This window comes from Hyaena hyaena, unplaced genomic scaffold, assembly GCF_003009895.1.
Source record: "Hyaena hyaena isolate Hyena2069 unplaced genomic scaffold, ASM300989v1 scaffold_421, whole genome shotgun sequence".
Classification (NCBI taxonomy): Eukaryota; Metazoa; Chordata; class Mammalia; order Carnivora; family Hyaenidae; genus Hyaena; species Hyaena hyaena.
In genome coordinates, this window is record NW_024081057.1 from 1,504,636 (window position 1) to 1,523,430 (window position 18,795).

The window sequence follows — 18,795 nt, forward strand, 5'->3', positions numbered from 1 at the left end:
CTGTTAATGCTGATGGAATGAACTTAGGTTTATCATTTATATTCTCTTTCTCTCTCTCTCTCTCTCTCTCTCTCACACACACACACCCCAAGTTTTAGCTTGGTTTATTATCAGTATTCTTTTGAGGAAGTTTGTAAATACCTAGTCAAGAGGAAAGAGGGGTAAATCAGATCTGTGTCCCAGGGCACCTCAACCTCCCTGCAGCATACAGCTCATTCTAAATATTATGTAAATCCTTGTTTTTAAGGGAGCTGTCAACCTCTCCTATCCTTTATGTCAATTTTTTCATTGACATAATCAAAACACCACTAAAACAATGTAATATACTATTTTATATGTCCCTCGGATTAGAAAAGTTTAAGGACAACATCAGAGCCGGCCAGAAGGCAATGAGATATGCACCTAATGGCAATTTCTAATATATCTGTGCTTTTTTTTTTAAAGAATCCTTAAATGTGTTTTTTTTTTTTAAAAAAAGGGGGAAGTTGAAAACTTCCTCTGGATAATTTGGGAGTTCCATGTTTCTGATGACACCTGATTCCTGAAGTTACAACAATCTTTAGGATTTAGTGCAACTCCATAATTTTACAGAGAAGGAAATTAAAACTGCTGAACTGAAGAATTTAGACAGGTCATCTAGTCAGTTAACGGAAGACTCCTGAGGAGACTCAGGTCCCTGAATCTCAGCCCCTCTTCCACAATCCCATACAGCATGAGAAGTTCCTGTGTGGCTTTACTTTATTATTCCAGCAAAACTACATGTGATTCATCACCAGCTGCTCTATCATTAATAACTTAAAAATTATTACACAGTCTGGGCACCTGGCTCGCTCAGTCAGTAGAGTGTGCAACTCTTGATCTCAGGGTCATGGCTTTGAGCCCCACTTTGGGGGTAGAGATTACTTAATACATAAAAATTAACAAAAATTATTATATAGTCTATCGGATCTTCCTCATTAGATTAATAAGTAGCTTTACTAATTGCTGTACAGGGAAAACATCTTCCCTGGCCTGCTGGGTTTCATCTGTTTCTTCTTCATGCCACTCTTGATGAAAGCTTGGGGAGACTGCCATTCTTATACAGGAGTCTCCACAAGGAGTCATGGATCTATCTGTTGTCACCTGGGTGGCATAGGCTCTATCTCCAGGCCAGTTCCTTCTGCCTGCTGTACCTACCCCTCCTCCCTACACTACCATTTCCTACCAAACGCTGGGCTTCAGAAAGAGAAAACTATTTCTCACAAAAAGTTAGGGACTTTCATAAAATATTGTATCAGATGCATTTTAAAAGGTATGATAACTATGTGTCAGTTTCAGGGTCTTTCAAATAGCAGTTTTTTAACCTCTTTTTGGGGTATTTTGTCCAACTTGTGAACACAACTTGTAGATACTGAGCCATGCACACCCTACTGAGTAACAGAGGACCGAGCTCACCATACATTCCTATTTATCTTACAAATATTCTTATACTATTTCTATCACACACTAGATTGGCAATTCTCAAACTGGGGCCTGTGGATGCTTTTAGAAGTGCAGAGAGTGGGGCGCCCGGGTGGCTTAGTCGGTTAAGCGTCCGACTTTCGCTCAGGTCATGATCTCGCGGATCGTGGGTTCGTGCCCCGCGTCGGGCTCTGTGCTGACTGCCAGCTCAGAGCCTGGAGCCTGTTTCAGTCTGTGACTCCCTCTCTCTCTGACCCTCCCCTGCTCACACTGTCTCTCTCTCTCTCTCTCCTAGAAATAAATAAAACGTTAAAAAAAAAAAATTTAAAAAAAAAAAAAAAAGAAGTGCAGAGAGTCAAAAAGCTTTACTGCTAAGGCGTTATTTGCCTTCTCACTGTGGTGATACCTACACTGATGGTATAAAAGCAATGGTGACTGACACTGGGAGTGTCACCAGCACACACTTGTGGCAAAAAGAAAAAGAAAAAAAAAAAGAAGAGAGAGAGAGACAAGTTTCACTCAAGAATGTGCCGATGAAGCAATAAGAAGTATTGATTTCATTCATTTGGGACCTGAGCACACGTGTGTTTTCTCTTCTGGCATGACTACCGAGGAAGTACGCGCTAGCACTTCAGCCGCCTACCGAACGAAACACATCTTGAGGAAAAGCACTTGTGTGACTACCCTGTGGGCTGCTTGTTCACAGAGCTCCATTCCTACTTGAAAAATTGAGGGGATATGGTGGTTCTGAGAGTTGGGTACTTGTCAGACGTTTTCTCAAAAATACACAAAGTGAACCTCTCACTATAAAGAAAACAACTGACCATATTTGTGAAAAAGAATCCAGTTTTCAGGTGAAAATTAGAATTTTGGAAAAGCTGTATCTACCAATGTAAGCTCAATAGTTTCCCGGTACTTAACGATTTTTCTGATGAGATCGGTGGTGATAATAACAAATTTGATTTTTAAAATATTCTATAAAGAAATGTGCCAATATCTGGAAGAGCTGTGTAACTCACTGAATCAATATATGTCAGATGTTAGAACATCATTCATGAGGAAAAGGCAAGACACAAATGGATGTTAATGTAAAAGAGTGCAAAATGTTCACTGACATGGTTTCAGATTCTACAGTGCAACTAACCTTCAAGAAACTTCTACCTGTTTAGGTATAGTATCAAAAAAGAATGACCCAATCATCTACAGAGGCTTCTAAAATACATCTCCCTTTACTAACCACATATATGTATGTGCCTGGACTTTCTTCTTCATATAGTTCAACCGAAACAACGATGTAACACATTGAATGCAGAAGCAGACGGGAAAATCCAGTTATCTTCTATCGAACCGGAAAGTAAAGACATTTTTAAAAATATAAAACAAAGCCATGTTTCTTACTACAATATTTTTAAACTGGAAAATACTCTTCATAATGTTATTTATGCTATCATCCAGTGGGTTCATTTTTTAAATGATTTAATAACAACTCTTTTTGGGGCGCCTGGGTGGCTTAGTCGGTTAAGCGTCCGACTTTCGCTTAGGTCATGATCTTGTGGTTCGTGGGTTCGGGCCCTGCGTCAGGCTCTGTGCTGACTGCCAGCTCAGAGCCTGGAGCCTGTTTCAGTCTGTGACTCCCTCTCTCTCTGACCCTCCCCTGCTCACGCTGTCTCTCTCTCTCCTAGAAATAAATAAAACATTAAAAAAATTAAAAAAAAAAATAACAACTCTTTTTAAGTTTTCTTTTTTAATTTCTAACATGGTCTAAGACTAGATAGATATGACCCATAGAAAAAGCTCTTTGGAGCCCTCTATGATTTTTATATTGTAAAGGGTCTTGGGACAATAAACCCCGAGGCCTGGTGTACTAGAGGAGCAGTGGCTGAGTTCATAAAGGGGAGGTGCACAGAAGAGGGAGAAATGGCTCCGAAGCAGGAAGAATGGAGTACAGCTGGGCAAGGCTGGGTTCACCACCCCCCTCTTTTATCATCTAGTCCGCTGTGTGTAAAGTCCCTAACCTGTATATTACAATGCCGGTAGCAATGTTGTCATGAGCATATCTGTACATATCTCTACATATCTATCTATATGTAGATATGTAGCTGTCTCAAGAACTTGGGGCAGCAGTAAAGTCTAGTAAATCTGTTATGTTATCCCAGATGGGTAGTACCTTTAGATTTTCTCTTTTTCCCCACAAGACAGAAAATGAAAATCTAGGTCTGAAAAGAGGCCTCAGATTTCTTTTCCTGCGTGGAGGGTGGCCAGTGAGCTTTTCGTTTACTGCTTAAGGGTGACACAGTGAAACTTTGGGAACATGCCTGAGATTCAACATTTCACAGTATTTTATCCAAAGGATCTAGGGTTTGAGGTACGTGGGGAGGAAGGCATTGAAAACAAGAGAGCCCTGATAAACCAGAGTAAATGAGAAAGTTGAACTGCACTTAAAAAAACAGCTAATGTCATTTAAACACACTCAACAGCACTCCAGGTAACACAACTATTTGCATTCTACTTTGTCATACCATGCAGTTTATCTTTTGTTCGTGAGCGTATCTTAGTTTGCAAACACACACATGCTTTGTACTACCACAACACACTGAACTATTACCTCAGATGTAAGCAGCTTACAGTCTTCCGATTTTGCCGATCATCTTTTTACGTCTAGTTAAAAAATAAAGTGAAACATGCATACCCACGCATAATCCCAGCAGAACACAAATCAATGAATGTTTAGCTCGAGTACGTAATTCACTTGAATATTATACCTGATTCAAATTATTATAATTTACAATAAAATTCCTGTTTATATTAATAATTCACAATACAACAAAAGTCCAGTATCCTCGGCAGATTTTTTTCAGCACACTCTGCTGTCTGATAAATGGTAAGCACTATGAAAACCTAGTGAGGGCTTAGCACACACAGATGTGGAGGCTGGGTGGGGTCATTTCCTGAAGCGCCTGCTCTGGTGCTCTGGGAAGGAATCCACGCCAACTTCTTAGAGAGTAGCTGGGTCACGGGTGGCAGGGTTGTTTTTTTTTTATCAGAAAATTCCAGCAACACTAATCAGGTCATTCTTAAGCCCCTTATGTTAGGTTTCATCTTTTCCAAATTTGATACCGGCTGGAAAGCTTTTTGAAAGGGAACAGTTGGTGATGAAAGAGAAAAAAAGAGTACCCACAGGGAGTGTCCCAGAGGGGCAGCCAGGTAAGAGAGAAGGCTTAAGGGTATTCTAGAAAACAGAGGTGACTACTTCCTTGTTGGCAGTCACAACTCAAGAGAGGGCCTTATTTGAAATGACTTCAACAGGAGAATAAAGCCCTAGAAAGGGACAGAGACCTAATCGATCAGCGTCAAGACGAGAGGTGAGAAAAATCAACTTCCCTCATTTAACCCACACCCAACCTCGTCAAAGTAAGTAGTGTCCTTACTTATTGATGGGGACACTAAAGCTCTGAGGGGCTATGTCGCCTCATGTGTCATTGTAGTTCCAGAAGCATGGTTTCTTTTTTTGTTTTTGCAACTAATCAAATTGGTCTAAGATTACATTGGAAGAAAATGTCATGCTTACTACTAGGATATACACTTGAGGGAAAATGTAGGGACTAATTTATGGGATTTTGCAGCGTGTATTTCTAACTATTAAGATGCAGTTAAGATACTTGTATTTCTTATGATTATTCTGAGGCATCTTGTGATAATAATAAGGGGGAAGAAACAGTGATCATGTTATAGCTCAGAAAAAGAGCTATATTGACACAGCAGATAGTATTCTCACTCACTTATATGATTAATTCCTTTAATGTTCAAAGCAATCCTAGAAGCAGACGACATTACCCACTCATCTTAAAGGAGGGGAACTGAGGAACAGAAAAGTGAAGTAATTGCCCCAAGGGGACATCACTCATGAAAAGCAGATAGGCCTCTCACCCAGGCATTCAGGCCCTGAGCCCTGCTCTCTAAGCAAATACAGACTACAAGTGTCAGCAATTGCTCTTTATAACTGTTTCCAATCAACATGCAATAGAAAACCCTTACCTCTGGTTTGCTGAGGCTGGATGAGACCAAGGAACCAGATCCCACGTCCAAATCCCACTGTTTTTTACCATGGTTCTCAGGATCCAAGGCAGCTATTCGCCCATCCAAAGTGCTGATAATCACTAATGATCTATAAATGTAAAACACAATAAGACAAAGTTGAAAAGATATTTATGATATTAGGCACTGACTGCATACACTGGAAAGAACACCAGGCCATCCCCAGGCTTTCACCTATTGGGGTAGGAGGGCCCACCTCCTCACTACACTCACAGTCTTCTATCACTATCTATCTAAAGCCCACCAAGCCCACTGCAGTATGCCCTCTATCTGTTCTGTCACTTGTGAAGAGCCCCAGACTCCTAGGTCACCCCTTCTCCCCACAAGGAACTCAACATTTCTGGTTCTGCCACCTTCTTCCCTTCCCTGCGCCCTGAAAGCCTTAACCCTGAAACACAGTTCTCCCTCAACATTCACTTGCCTTCTTGCTGGAGTAGAAAGCTGGCTCTCCCTGAGGACACTGTTTCAGAAGCAAAGGGAATTCTTTTCTCCAAAACCCTTGACCCTTGTGCCGCGTGACAGGGTAGGCGCACTCCTTGAGCCTCATTGCTATTTCTAGACTATTTTCTTTCTCTCCTCTCTAAAACTCCTTGGGATCAGATTGCGGCACCCATTACCCCTCCTAGTAATTGTCCACTGACTCTTGGGTCACTAGCCTCACTCTGAGGATTTTAGCTCCTGGTTTTAACTGTCACTATTAACGTGTTCTTTGGGTTTTCATTATCTGTTTACCTTGCCTCAATCACTGCCATGGTGAGCTCCTAGCCCTTGGCATTACCAAACACCACATCTCCCCTGCCCCACTGAAATTTCAAGCCTTCCATCCTCTGCCACCAACCCGTTTCTCACTCATCTTCTCTACCTCCCCATTCCCCAAATCTCTGATCCCACCAAAGATCCCTACCATTATGCCCTCACTTCTTTCTTACCCAGTGTAAATTCCATAGTCCTTCATTTTAAGCACTTCTTGGCTCCCCCCACCTCTACTCCCCATCCCGTCTCTCACATGTCACACTTGACTGGTAGAACTTCGACCCTGGTTAAACCCAATGTTCTGCATTTTCTCACTCGCTTCCGTGCGGTTGAATGTGCCCAAAGGAAAACATACCCCTGCTGACTAGACTCACTTTAATCATGACCACCAACATGGAAGGGGCTATTAATGATGTTCCACCATCACAGCACTAGCGTGCTGGTCTGTCTACTCACCCACTGTCCTAGGTTAACGATGTTGTTTCTCCTTTCTCCTCAACTTCTAACACTAGCTCTTCCAAGCTCAGGCATCTCGGGGATAGATATAATCAAAAGAAATCCCACCATCACGCCTCTCGATTTATCAGCATGAGACCCATGAATTCCACCTACCCTCTTATCACTGCAGGTGAACTGTTCACGGCCCCACCCACTACCAACACTTCTGTTTAGACAATAGATCTCTATTTGCCAGCCCTCACATCTCTTGTCTCACTCTTACATCAATCATTCCCCTTCCACCAGAGCATTCCCATCAGCATTCAAACCTACTATTATTTCCCCCAACTTAAAAACAAAACCAGTTAAACAAAATGAACCATTTCTCCTCTCTAGCTTCCAATCCATTCCTTGCCTGCCTCTGGAACAAAACTCCTTGAAAGAGTTCTTCCATATTCTCTCTCCAAGTCCTCTCCCCTTTTTCTTAAATTATTCCTAATCAAGACTTTGCCTCTGCCGCTCCACTTCAAACGTTCTTGTTGAGGTCATTGAAAATCTTCATACTGAAAAATCCCAGGGTCAGGTCTCCTCTTCACTTGACCCCCTAGCAGCACCTGGCCAGCGACTTCACCCTGCCCTTTGTGAAACACACTCTTCATGCAGCTTCTAAGACCCCATACTCTCCTGATTTTTTTTCTTAGTTGTTTGCTACTCTTTCTCAGTTTCATTTTCTGGGTCTTCCACACCTCTTCTAGCTCTTAAAGAGTTCTCTACCTACATGTACTTCATCTGCTGGTCTCATGCAGTCTCATAGATTAAAATACCATGTATATGGTGGCAACTCCCGTATTTGTACCTCTCCCTGAACTCCGGACTTACATATCTAACTGTCTACCAGATTCAGGTAGTCTTATAGGCTTCTCAAAGTTCGCACATCCAAAATCGGTACCCCCCCCCCCCAAATGACTACCCCAATTCCTCAAACTCATCATGATTTTCCCTGAGGGCCTTTGCAGCTACTGTTCCTTCTGCCTGGAACATGTACTCCCAGATAGAGAACAGGCCCTCAATAAATATTTGTTGGATGAAAGACTATGTCGTACAGTAGGAATTTGTTACGTATGTTTGTCTGCTTCAAGACCATGCAAATTCTACCTACATATAGTTACAGTCCACCTTAGGATTATGAATGCAAACTTTTTCTTTTCTATATCACTTGCAGTACGATGCACACAACATCAAAGTGAGGCTAGAAGTTGACCATGACAAATGAGTTCAATAAACTCACTGGAAACCTTTCAAAGCACTTAATTGTTTATCAAATGCATAAACGTATCAGGTGAATACATAAAATTGTTAATTTAGTTCCCAAACTATACACTAATTCCCATTTTGAATTCTTCAAACGATAACTCTTAAAATAATTTGTGAAAATAGAGATTTTTGCTCATTACAAACCCTAGTAATTTTAGATAACTAACCAAAAGAAAGAGAACAACTTAACTCCTCTCCCCACACATTACCCTACTTTTGAAAGAGATCTATTGGGAATTGCGGGAGAGATGGATACTATGAGGAAGAATATTATTGTGTAATGAAGGGTATAAAAAAGTCATACCTTAGATGTGCCAATTTACAAATAAAAGCTAGGGAATCTAATTAAGCTAGTGATCCAAGGTTCACAGCCAAGTACCTCTTCCTATGGCCATTGTAGAAATGTCTAATTCTTCTGTTCAGTAATCGCTAAACACAAATAAACAGCTGAATGAAAGCCACTGTAATTTAAACAAAACTTAGTGTAAGCAAACAGTGTTAACCCATGAAAAATTAAGGCAACCGCTTAAACACTTCAGACACTATTTTTTTTTTATTTTTTTTTACAAATAGTTTATTGTCAAATTAGTTTCTACATAACACTCAGTGCTCATCCCCAAAGTGCCCTCCTTCATGCCCATCCCCCCCCCCACATCCATCAGTCCTCAGTTTTTGTCAGCATTCAAGAGTCTCTCATGGTTTGCCTCTCTCCCTTTCCCCCACCATTTCCGCCCTTCTTCTCCCCCTTGGTCCTCCGTCAAGTTCCTCCTAATCCTCCTATACGTGCAAACATATGGTATTTGTCCTTCTCTGCCTGACTTATTTCGCTCAGCATAACACCCTCAAGGTCCATCCATGTTGCTACACATGGCCAGATTTCATTGTTTCTCATTGCCATGTAGTATTCCATGGTATAGATAAACCACATCTTCTTGATCCATTCATCTGTTGATGGACACTTAGGCTCTTTCCATGTTTTAGCTATTGTGGAGAGTGCTGCTATGAACATTGGGGTACATGTGCTCCTATGCCTCAGCATTTCTGTATCCCTTGGGTAAATTCCTAGCAGTGCTATTGCTGGGTCATAAGGGAGTTCTATTGTTAGTTTCCTGAGGAACCTCCACACTGTTTTCCAGAGGGGCTGTACCAGTTTACATTCCCACCAACAGTGCAGGAGGGTGCCCGTTTCTCCACATCCTCGTCAGCATCTAGAGTTCTCTGATTTGCTCATTTTAGCCACTCTGACTGGCGTGAGGTGGTATATCAGTGTGGTTTTGATTTGTATTTCCCTGATGAGGAGGGATGCTGAGCATCGTTTCATGTGTCTGTTGACCATCTGGATGTCCTCTTTGGAGAAGTGTCTGTTCATCAGACACTATTTTTAAAATTCAGAACCAACATTCTTTGTCACCTTGGACATTCTACTATACCAACAACAACAAAAACCTTTATTTTTTGAGTATGTAGGTATTTGGGCTAGAGGCATATAGAGAAGAATGGTAAAATTCTAGGTCTCATCTTCAAAACACACAAGAAAATATACAGATGTGTGTCTTAGGTGTATACAAAGATACATTTTAATAAATCACTTGGAGTTTAACATCTAACTGTTCTTTCACTGAAAACCTATCATATGAGGTACATTTTAACTGAGTCAAAGATTCTGTTTTTTTAAACAATGTATTTTCAGATTATATACTGTATCTAGAGAAGAAGTGTCCACTTGAGCAATAATTAGAAGACTACCAACATGTGGGCAGGAACAAATAAGCATGTCGCCTTCTTAACTGCCTTTTGATACTTAATATAATCTGGTTCTTAGATTTGAATGCAGTACCCTTATATTTTAACCTGCTTGATAGGAATAACAGTAAATCCTCTACCAACTCTGTTGGTGTAACACACACACACACACAAAGTCCTTCATCTTCTCCTCTGCAACAAGCTAGCCATAGTATTAACTATGGGCACCTTCCCATGCATGTCTCTGGAAGCAAGTACCCCTTCTGCTGTGGCTGAAATTGAGTGGCACTACCGGGCAAAAAAGAGATCCTCTCCTTTAGACTCTTGTATCTAATCACATTCTAAGAGAGAGATGCTCATTGATATGCTACGGATTGAGAAAAGCATCAAGTAGACAGATAATGCAGGGATAATCAGAGAGCAACAGTTAGCATTTAGAACAAACATAAATCAGAGCTGAAATATGAACACCCTCCCCAAATAGGGAGAATATAAAGCCATTTTATCTCCCCACAATTCACTCGCTCTTTCAGGTTTCTATGAACAAGATTGATAACCCCTTAACTTATTCAAGAAATGAAGGGAACTGCAGAGGCAGCATTTCCAGTGGAAAGAACTGGAGCTTTTTCTTCTCCTTCTTTTTGAGAATAGGAGTTTTGTGCACATCCACTTGGCTCTGTCCGTCTGCTCACGGCTTCATTCCACTTGATTTTTCACAGGTAAGATATGGCTATTTCACCAGTTGAGTATAAACTCAGACTTGCCTGATCATAAAAATAATCTGGGGTGTTTATGAAAAGCCAGGGAACATTCATTCGTCCCATCCCCAGAGAGCTTGGGAGCTATGGCTTGACAAGCGTCCCAGGTTGAGTCTTGTGATAAGGCCAGTTTGGCAAAACTGACTTCCCTCAAAGGGCTATTTCCTTAGCATAAAAAACGAATCTATTACCTGGATGAAGAAGGTCTGTTGATCAAGTCTGTCAGTTAACTCTCCTGAAACTTCGATCTCTCACACCTTGCTTTAGTTTACAAAGGTATTTGTTTGGAGGATCCTAAGGCAGCACTGTCCTCTTATGCATCACCCAATTTTTGAAAGCTACTCTTTTTTTTTTTTTATTCCTATACATACTCTTTTTATTTATTTATTTTTTTACAAATAGTTTATTGTCAAATTAGTTTCCACATAACACTCAGTGCTCATCCCCAAAGTGCCCTCCTCCATGCCCATCCCCCCTCCCCCCCACATCCATCAGTCCTCAGTTTTTGTCAGCATTCAAGAGTCTCTCATGGTTTGCCTCTCTCCCTGAAAGCTACTCTTAAGGGAGGTTTTCAACAACCTCCTCCTTCTGCCAGACCCATTCTCCTCAACGAGTCTGTGCTGCGGCAGCAGCTGAAGGCCAGCTCCTCATTCTGGACCTTCTCCTTTCCTTGGCTTCCACAAGGCCACTTCCCTTCACCCCCTCATTCCTGGAGCTCTCAATCTCCAGCAAGCGGGCCATGGAGTTCTAGAGTTAGCCAATGCCCATGGCTTTGACTGCACCTGGAACATGACGGCTCCCAAACCTATACAGGATTTACCGTCCACTGTCTCTCCCTGCCTTAGTTCCATTTTCCAGGGGGGCATGCTCGTTACTGCCACAAAGTGTTCAGAGGAATCTTCTCTCCCCCATCCTTCTCCATCTGCCCTGTCACTTAACATTTACATGAGACATCATGTCTACCTTCTCCCTCACGCTTTACATTTAGACAAGTCAGGTACTATTGATTCTATTTTAAAGCTTTTACATCGTTTTCTTGTTCTTCATTACCGTCGCCCTTGTCCCAGAATCGAGTCTCGCTTGTCATCAGGACACCTTCAAAAGGCTTCCTGACATATTTTCCTGCCTCAGGTCTCTCTCCCCTGTGCAGTTCCAACTGTTTTGTTTCTGTAACAGAGATCTGATAAAGTTCTGAAGCTCCCTGTGCTCACTGAATAAAGGCCACACTGCTTGGTATAGCACATACATACAGCCTTTCATAATCAGGCACAGTCCCCCACCCCACTGCCTCACACATGCACGCACACATACATGTGCACGCATATACGTGTGCGCACACACACATGTACGTAGGTTTCTAAACTTTTCAACAAAGTTCCCTTTTACTCTTTACCTTGCATCTTAAATGATTTCATTTGCCGAGTAAACATCATTTCTAATGAACTCCCCCATTTTTAGAGGAAATATTTAAGTACCAATCAAAATACTGAGCATTTCTTAAAAGACATAGCTAAGATTACTATATTAAGTTTGATACAATTCTAGTGCAAACCCAAGAAACTTGACTGTTTAATTAGCCTTCTCCTCACTGAATAGCCACTCTCCATTTGGTTATTTAAAAACACTGACAATCTCATGGATCTCTATTTTCACCTTGGAGATCCAGGAGCCCTGGCTTGGGAATCACTGTTCTGGGCTCTGTGGCCTAGACGGGCCTTGACACTTCACATTCAAGGACTCACTCACTTGATATCCCCATTGGCTTTACTCTCAAACTACTCCTTTATCACTCACTATCCATTATAGTATAGTTAATTCTTCAACACAATGATCTCCCTGTCAGACTTGGGCCTCAAAGGCAAGCTCAGCTGCCCATGCAGCCACCCGAGGGCCCTAACAGTGCCTGGCCCTTAAATGAAATGCAATGCTGCTTGAATGAAACATCTTAGCAGGGGAGCCACCATAATACATATAAAACAAAAAGAAAACAGAAGTTGAGAAAGATGTGAAAAGATGTGACTTGCCTAAGGTCATGCACCAAATAAGAGGTTTTGGACAGAAGCCTGAATTTAGGTTTTTAAACTCTATCATTCTGTTAACGATAAGTTTTCATAAGTAGCAACTACTATATTACTACTATAATGTACAGCTTTTGTTTGTTTCAGAAATCTTATCAAATAGATGCCACTTATCCTGTTATTGCTCTGATTTGCCCTCAACTGAGCAGAAATGACCTTATTTATGGCACGATGAATATCCAACTTTAAAAAACTGTTTGCTCTGATTTAAGGCACCAGAAAACCTGCCTATTTACAATTAAGTTTATCAGAATCTGATAAAGCAGATGCTAAATTTTTCATGCAATAATTTTAAAGGAAGCTTACTACCTGTAGACATTTCCCATGTGAAAGAGAAGCAGGTGACAGGAGAACATTATATTGAGGGAAGAGTTTTTACATTAACAACTGCTTATTTTTAAATTGCGTGTTTCCTTTCTTGGAGGGGAGGGAGAGGAAAACAGAAAAACTTCTACAAAATTAAAAATGCGATTTGGTTAAATCTGCTTTTTGATGTAGCCAAGAATCTTCCACCTAAACATAGGCTCTTATTCGAGAAAGCATATGTTCTCGTCCAACAACAAACTGGTACTAATTGGCCTGTACTTCTCAGTCCTCACCTACTAAGTAAATCTTCAAATCAAACCTCCTTTATTTAAACACATCACAAGACTAGCCCTGCCCCAAATCAAAACAAACAATGTCAAAAATTAGCAGCTATACTTTATAACTTTGCCACATCAGCTAAACCTTAAAGAATATCATTTAAGTTTTCAATGTTACAGACAACATGAGTAACAGATATTCTGTCTATATTAGATTAACACATTTCTGGACACACTCCGCTTTGCTCTAGGGAACATTTTCAATCAGAATGGTCATTTACAAATGCAAAAGGATGAAATATAAAAAACTAAAATTAATTTCCCCCCTCACATTTAGTTCTGTAACCCACAAGTTCTCTTTGTATTGATATCCCCATATTTTGGGAAAAGGTACAGCAGCTTCTCTCTTACAGAAAGGGGGAAAAACAGTATTTAGGAAATGAAGAGGCATGTTGGAGTTAGAGCTCACAGCCGCTGATGAAAACCCCGTCCCTTTCTGCAAAATGCTTACTGTGTAAAGGCTGTTGGGTTCAAATAAAGAAGAGTATCCTCAATCCTATCATATATCAGATCTAGGGTCCAGGTGTCAATAAAGCTAAAAAGACAACTGTAAACAGGAAGGATAATTTCTTACTTGCCTAACATGTTTTTTTTTTTAATGTTTTATTTATTTCTAGGAGAGAGAGAGAGACAGCGTGAGCAGGGGAGGGTCAGAGAGAGAAGGAGTCACAGACAGAAACAGGCTCCAGGCCCTGCGCTGGCAGTCAGCACAGAGCCCGATGCAGGGCTCAAACCCACGAACCGCGAGATCATGACCTAAGTGAAAGTCAGACGCTCAACCAACTAAGCCACCCAGGCGCCCCTCCTTGCCTAACATATGTTTATTTTCACTTATAACTTGCCTTGAAAATTATGCACAAATTTTTTTTTAAATATGATTTCTAATTAATTTTAAAAGTCTGGGGTCAGAAAAGTAAGCAGTGTTGGGACCAGATGACTAAGCTCCCTTTTACCACTGTTTTCTGAGATTTTAGTATTCAAGTACACAGTATTCTATTAGCTTAAAAAAAAAGAAAAAAAAAAAGAGGGGCACCTGGGTGGCTCAGTCGGTTAAGCATCTGACTTCGGCTCAGGTCATGATCTCATGGTTCATGGGTTCAAGCCCTGCATCAAGCTCTGTGCTGACAGCTAGCTCAGAACCTGGAGCCTGTTTCAGATCCTATATCTCCCTCTCTCTCTGATCCTCCCCTGCTCATGCTGTTTCTCTCTCTCAGAAATAAATACAACATCAAAAAAATAACAATTTGCTTTAAAAAAAAAAAGAAAAAAGAAAAATAGAAAAGAAGTTTAATTATGAATCTGAAAATCTGAGGATGACCAGACTCTGTACCACTGATTCACAGCAGATCAGTTTGTGAAAGGACAGACAGGAGAAACAAATAAAAAATGAAATCATCAGGGCGCCTGAGTGGCTCAGTCGGTTAAGCGTCCGACTTCGGCTCAGGTCATGATCTCACGGTTCGTGGGTTCGAGCCCCACATCAGGCTCTGTGCTGACAGCTAGCTCAGAGCCTGGAGCCTGTTTCAGATTCTGTGTCTCCCTCTCTCTGACCCTCCCTTGCTCATGCTGTCTCTCTCTCTCAGAAATAAACAAACCAAAAATGAAATCTTATATTTGCAGAGTATTTTCATGTTATATTGTTCAATACAATAATTGAGTTTACAGAAGACAAAGAAGCACCACAGATTAACATCAAATTCAGTAATTCTACTGTTAGAGGGGACTTAGAGGCAGGGGGTAAAGGCAGAAATATTTTACAAATTAGTGCGATAGCCCTTACCCCATTCCATCACAGGCACCCCAAGTAACACTTAGCAATTTGTTGTTTGTGTTGAAGTCAGGAAACTGGTAACTCATAGCCGTGCTGATGTACGCAAAAACTAGCAGTGACAGGAGATCGCAACTTTCTTCCCAGCTTCCCACAGTGACCATCCCGTTTAAATTTCAACTAAATGTAAGGTTTAACAGAAGCACTGACAGGGCTGTTATCAAAAATCCCAGTTGGGACACCTGGGTGGCTCAGTCGCTTGAACATTCGACTTTGGCTCGGATCATGATTTTGCAGTTCCTCAGCTTGAGCCCCACATTGGGCTCACTGCTGCCAGCCTGTCAGTGTAGAGCGCACTTAGGATCCTCTGTCCTCCTCTCTCCCTGTCCCTTCCCTGCTTGCACTCTCTATCAAAAAATAAATAAAACATTAAAAACCAAAAAGGGGGTGCCTGGGTCAGTCAGTTAAGCATCTGACTTGGGCTCAGGTCATTATCTCACAGTTCATGGGTTCAAGCCCTGGGTCAGGTTCTGTGCTGACTGCTCAGAGCCTGAAGCCTGCTTTGGATTCTGTGTGTGTGTCTGTCTCTGCCCCTCTCTGCTCACACTCTATCTCTCAACAATAATTAAATGTTTAAAAAAATTTTTAAATAAAAAAACCAAGTTTACTTAGGCTACTTTTTAAAGAAACAAAAAAGTTTATTCACTCATCTACATGCTCTTGAGATGTAAACAGTTAGGATAAAACCAATGAAAATTCTACCAAGAGAAAAAAAATAAATAAATGAACCAGCGGGTCTCATACTGCTTCTTGGGCATCAAAAGACAATGAGCAAATATGACAACCTTAATTCCCCACCTCCCTCTTTTTAAAACAGTTTTGCAAGTACCATAGTTCTTCTTCACAGCTGTTTGCAATAAACGCTTGGTTAATTCGAATCTGTTCCTCCTCCTTTAAACAAACAGGATATTGGTCAATTATTATGGAACACTGATATTCTCTGGTTTTTCACCGTTTTAAAGAGCACTTAGAAAGAAGTTTCATTAACCCGCATGTGCATCTTTCGTTGACTCTATCAATTTACTTATCCAAGGCTTCTCAAACTTTCCCCACTATCTCAAACTACCAGGCAGACCCCTAACCAAGGGACTATCTCTTCCTGGAAGATTCTGTTTGCCCCAGATCACTTCCTCTCTGCCAGGCATTACAGCTCCTCTACTTTCACTCTCCTTGTGCCTGAGAAAGAAGTGGTCCTCCTGTTTGCCAAGTAGATCCTCTCCAACTGCTTCCACTTCCTCCTCTGTTCGTTTCTTTTTCAACCTGTCCCTACAGGCTCCCTCCTCTGAATGGATAACCACTCCTAGAACTTGCCTGCGGTCAGGCAGGCTGAGCAGAGCAGGAAGGAGGGAGTGGGGCTGAATAGGACGGATGAATCCTTACCATCTTGCAATCTGGCACTCTGTTGCTTCATGTAAATTCTTTTCTGTGTGCATACCACCAAAGCCCTCATTCTTCTCAGTCCTCACCTTATACCTCCAGCCCAGCCGGCGGGATTTGTCTCCCCTGCTGGCTCATCTTCTCTAAAACATAAGGCATTTCTCTTCTTTTTCTAATTTTTTAAAAATGTTTATTTATTTTCAGAAAGAGAGAGAGAGAGAACAGGGGCGGGGCAGAGAGAGAGAGAAGGAGACACAGAATCCGAAGCAGGCTTCAGACTTTGAGCTGTCAGCACACGCGAAATCATGACCCAGGCTGAAGTTGGGCACTTAACCAACTGAGCCACCTAGGCACCCCAAATAGAAGGCATTTCTTGAGGTCTTATCACGAGCCTCCTCTTCCTTACAGCTTCAACTCTGTACCCTGATTTCTTTCCAACTACGGGCAATCATCATTGCTGCTTCCCAAATCACTCCTTCTGGATGGCCTGCCTGTACCTCCAGGTCATCATGTCCCAACACTGAGCGCCTTCCCTTTTCTTCCCTGCCCTCCTCAATCTCCCCACTTCCCCATGTGTACCCCCATCTTCTGGCTACCCCGTCTCAATCCACAGATGGGGGTGTCAAGAGAAGAAGACATAAATTCATTTACCAGGAACCAAGATTCTGCCTCAAACCTCTCAAATCTATCCCCTCTGTTCTATATCCACTTAACAACAAACTTTAATGAGACCTGGCATTCAAGATACTTTACAAAATGCTTCTCCAACTGTAATGTGCTTGGGAATCATATGGCGATCGTGTAATAAAACAGACACTCCTTCAGTGGATCTGGGTGGTGCCTGATTCGGATTTCTAACATGCTCCCAGGTGAGGACAAATGCTACCAGTGTTAGACTCTACATAACAATCTGGTCCCAACCTATTGTTTTGACCTCATCTTCCACAACTCCCGACCTAGCACATATCACAGGTGCATGTCTGTATCTCTCTCATACACACACACACACACACACACACACACAGGTATACAGGCAAAACTGTTCCCTAAACATACTTTTCAGCTTCTGTGCCTCTTCCTGCTGCCTCAGGTCCAGCATCTGCTCACCATGATCCTACTCACATTTCACAAACCAACTCATTCTGCCACAACCTTTTCTGATTTTTTTACCTGCTTCACCCCCAAACTCCACCCACTGAACACCACAAAAACCCTGGGACACCCAGGCACTTGATTTGCACTGCTTCTGCTCTGTCATGTCATTATGGGTCACCTCATGTAATCCTCGCTGCTAGAATACACACTGCTCCTCCTGCAAAACAGGGACTACCTGCCTGCCCTCTGTTAACCCCAGGGCGTCCTGAGGGCTGTATGTGCCAATAAGTCCCTGCTGCAGCGGACCTGTCCCTAAGAAAAATGAAACATCTACTTTACATCAGGTAACTTACTTTCAATAGAGGCCTCCGAAGTTTAAGGTAAACAAAAACACTGTTTCGGGAAAGTTAATTCATTAGCAAAATCTCTGAAAACTTGTTAAATATCTGCTACTTAATAGGAAAAAAAATCTACACGTAAATATTCAAATAGGGTCTAGAAAATTTTGGTACTTATCCTACCTTAGTAGCCTCCAGGCACATAGATTAAAGTTCTGGTATTCAACTGAAAATTAAATCTAACTTGTTAAGCTAAATTACAAGCGTACAATACTTTCTAATACAGTTCCTAGTTCTCCCTGGTTTAATTTACCTAATCTCCTTCTCTCACTCTGTTTGATAGAGGGGACATCACTTTCTCCCCACTTGTGCTGAGATTAGCTGCCTGCAAAATACTTCACTATTTTTACTTTTACTTTACTATACATTTTACTATTAAAATGTCTTCCATTTGCGTACATACTTTCAAAGGGTGTTTAAAAATATGTATCTTGAAGTAACACTTTTAAGGAGGCTAACCAAATCCATCAAGACAACCGGATCTTAAATGTTTTGATAGCTTAAGTCCTCTTAATATCAAGGAACTGCCAAAATTCAAGACCTACCCACAGCTCTTAAACTTTAGTGTGTCAAGAATTGCCTTGAGTGCTTGCTAAACTTGCCGATTCCAGGTTCTTACCCCCAAGAAAGTCTAATCCGGCACAACTGGGGTGGGGCCTAGAAATCTGTACAGTTAACCAGCATCCGCAGGCGATCTGATGCGGATGTTCTGCAGATCTCAATTAGAGCAACACTCACCTCACCCCTGGTCCAGGAGCCACTGCAGGGGGTGTGTTTAAAGGGAATTATAGAAACCGTTTTTGTAAAGTCCTTTCCCCAAACAGCTGTCACCCC

General features: G+C 41.6%; 1 protein-coding gene across 1 annotated transcript in view; it reads right to left on the reverse strand.

Moving 5' to 3' along the window:
- EIF2AK3 (eukaryotic translation initiation factor 2 alpha kinase 3) overlaps nt 1-18,795 on the reverse strand; it is a 66,942-nt gene that overhangs the window by 47,269 nt on the left and 878 nt on the right. The window contains exon 2 of the mRNA XM_039252640.1: nt 5,476-5,605. Within this exon, the coding sequence (XP_039108571.1) occupies nt 5,476-5,605 (130 nt within the window). The remainder of the gene's footprint in view (nt 1-5,475; nt 5,606-18,795) is intronic.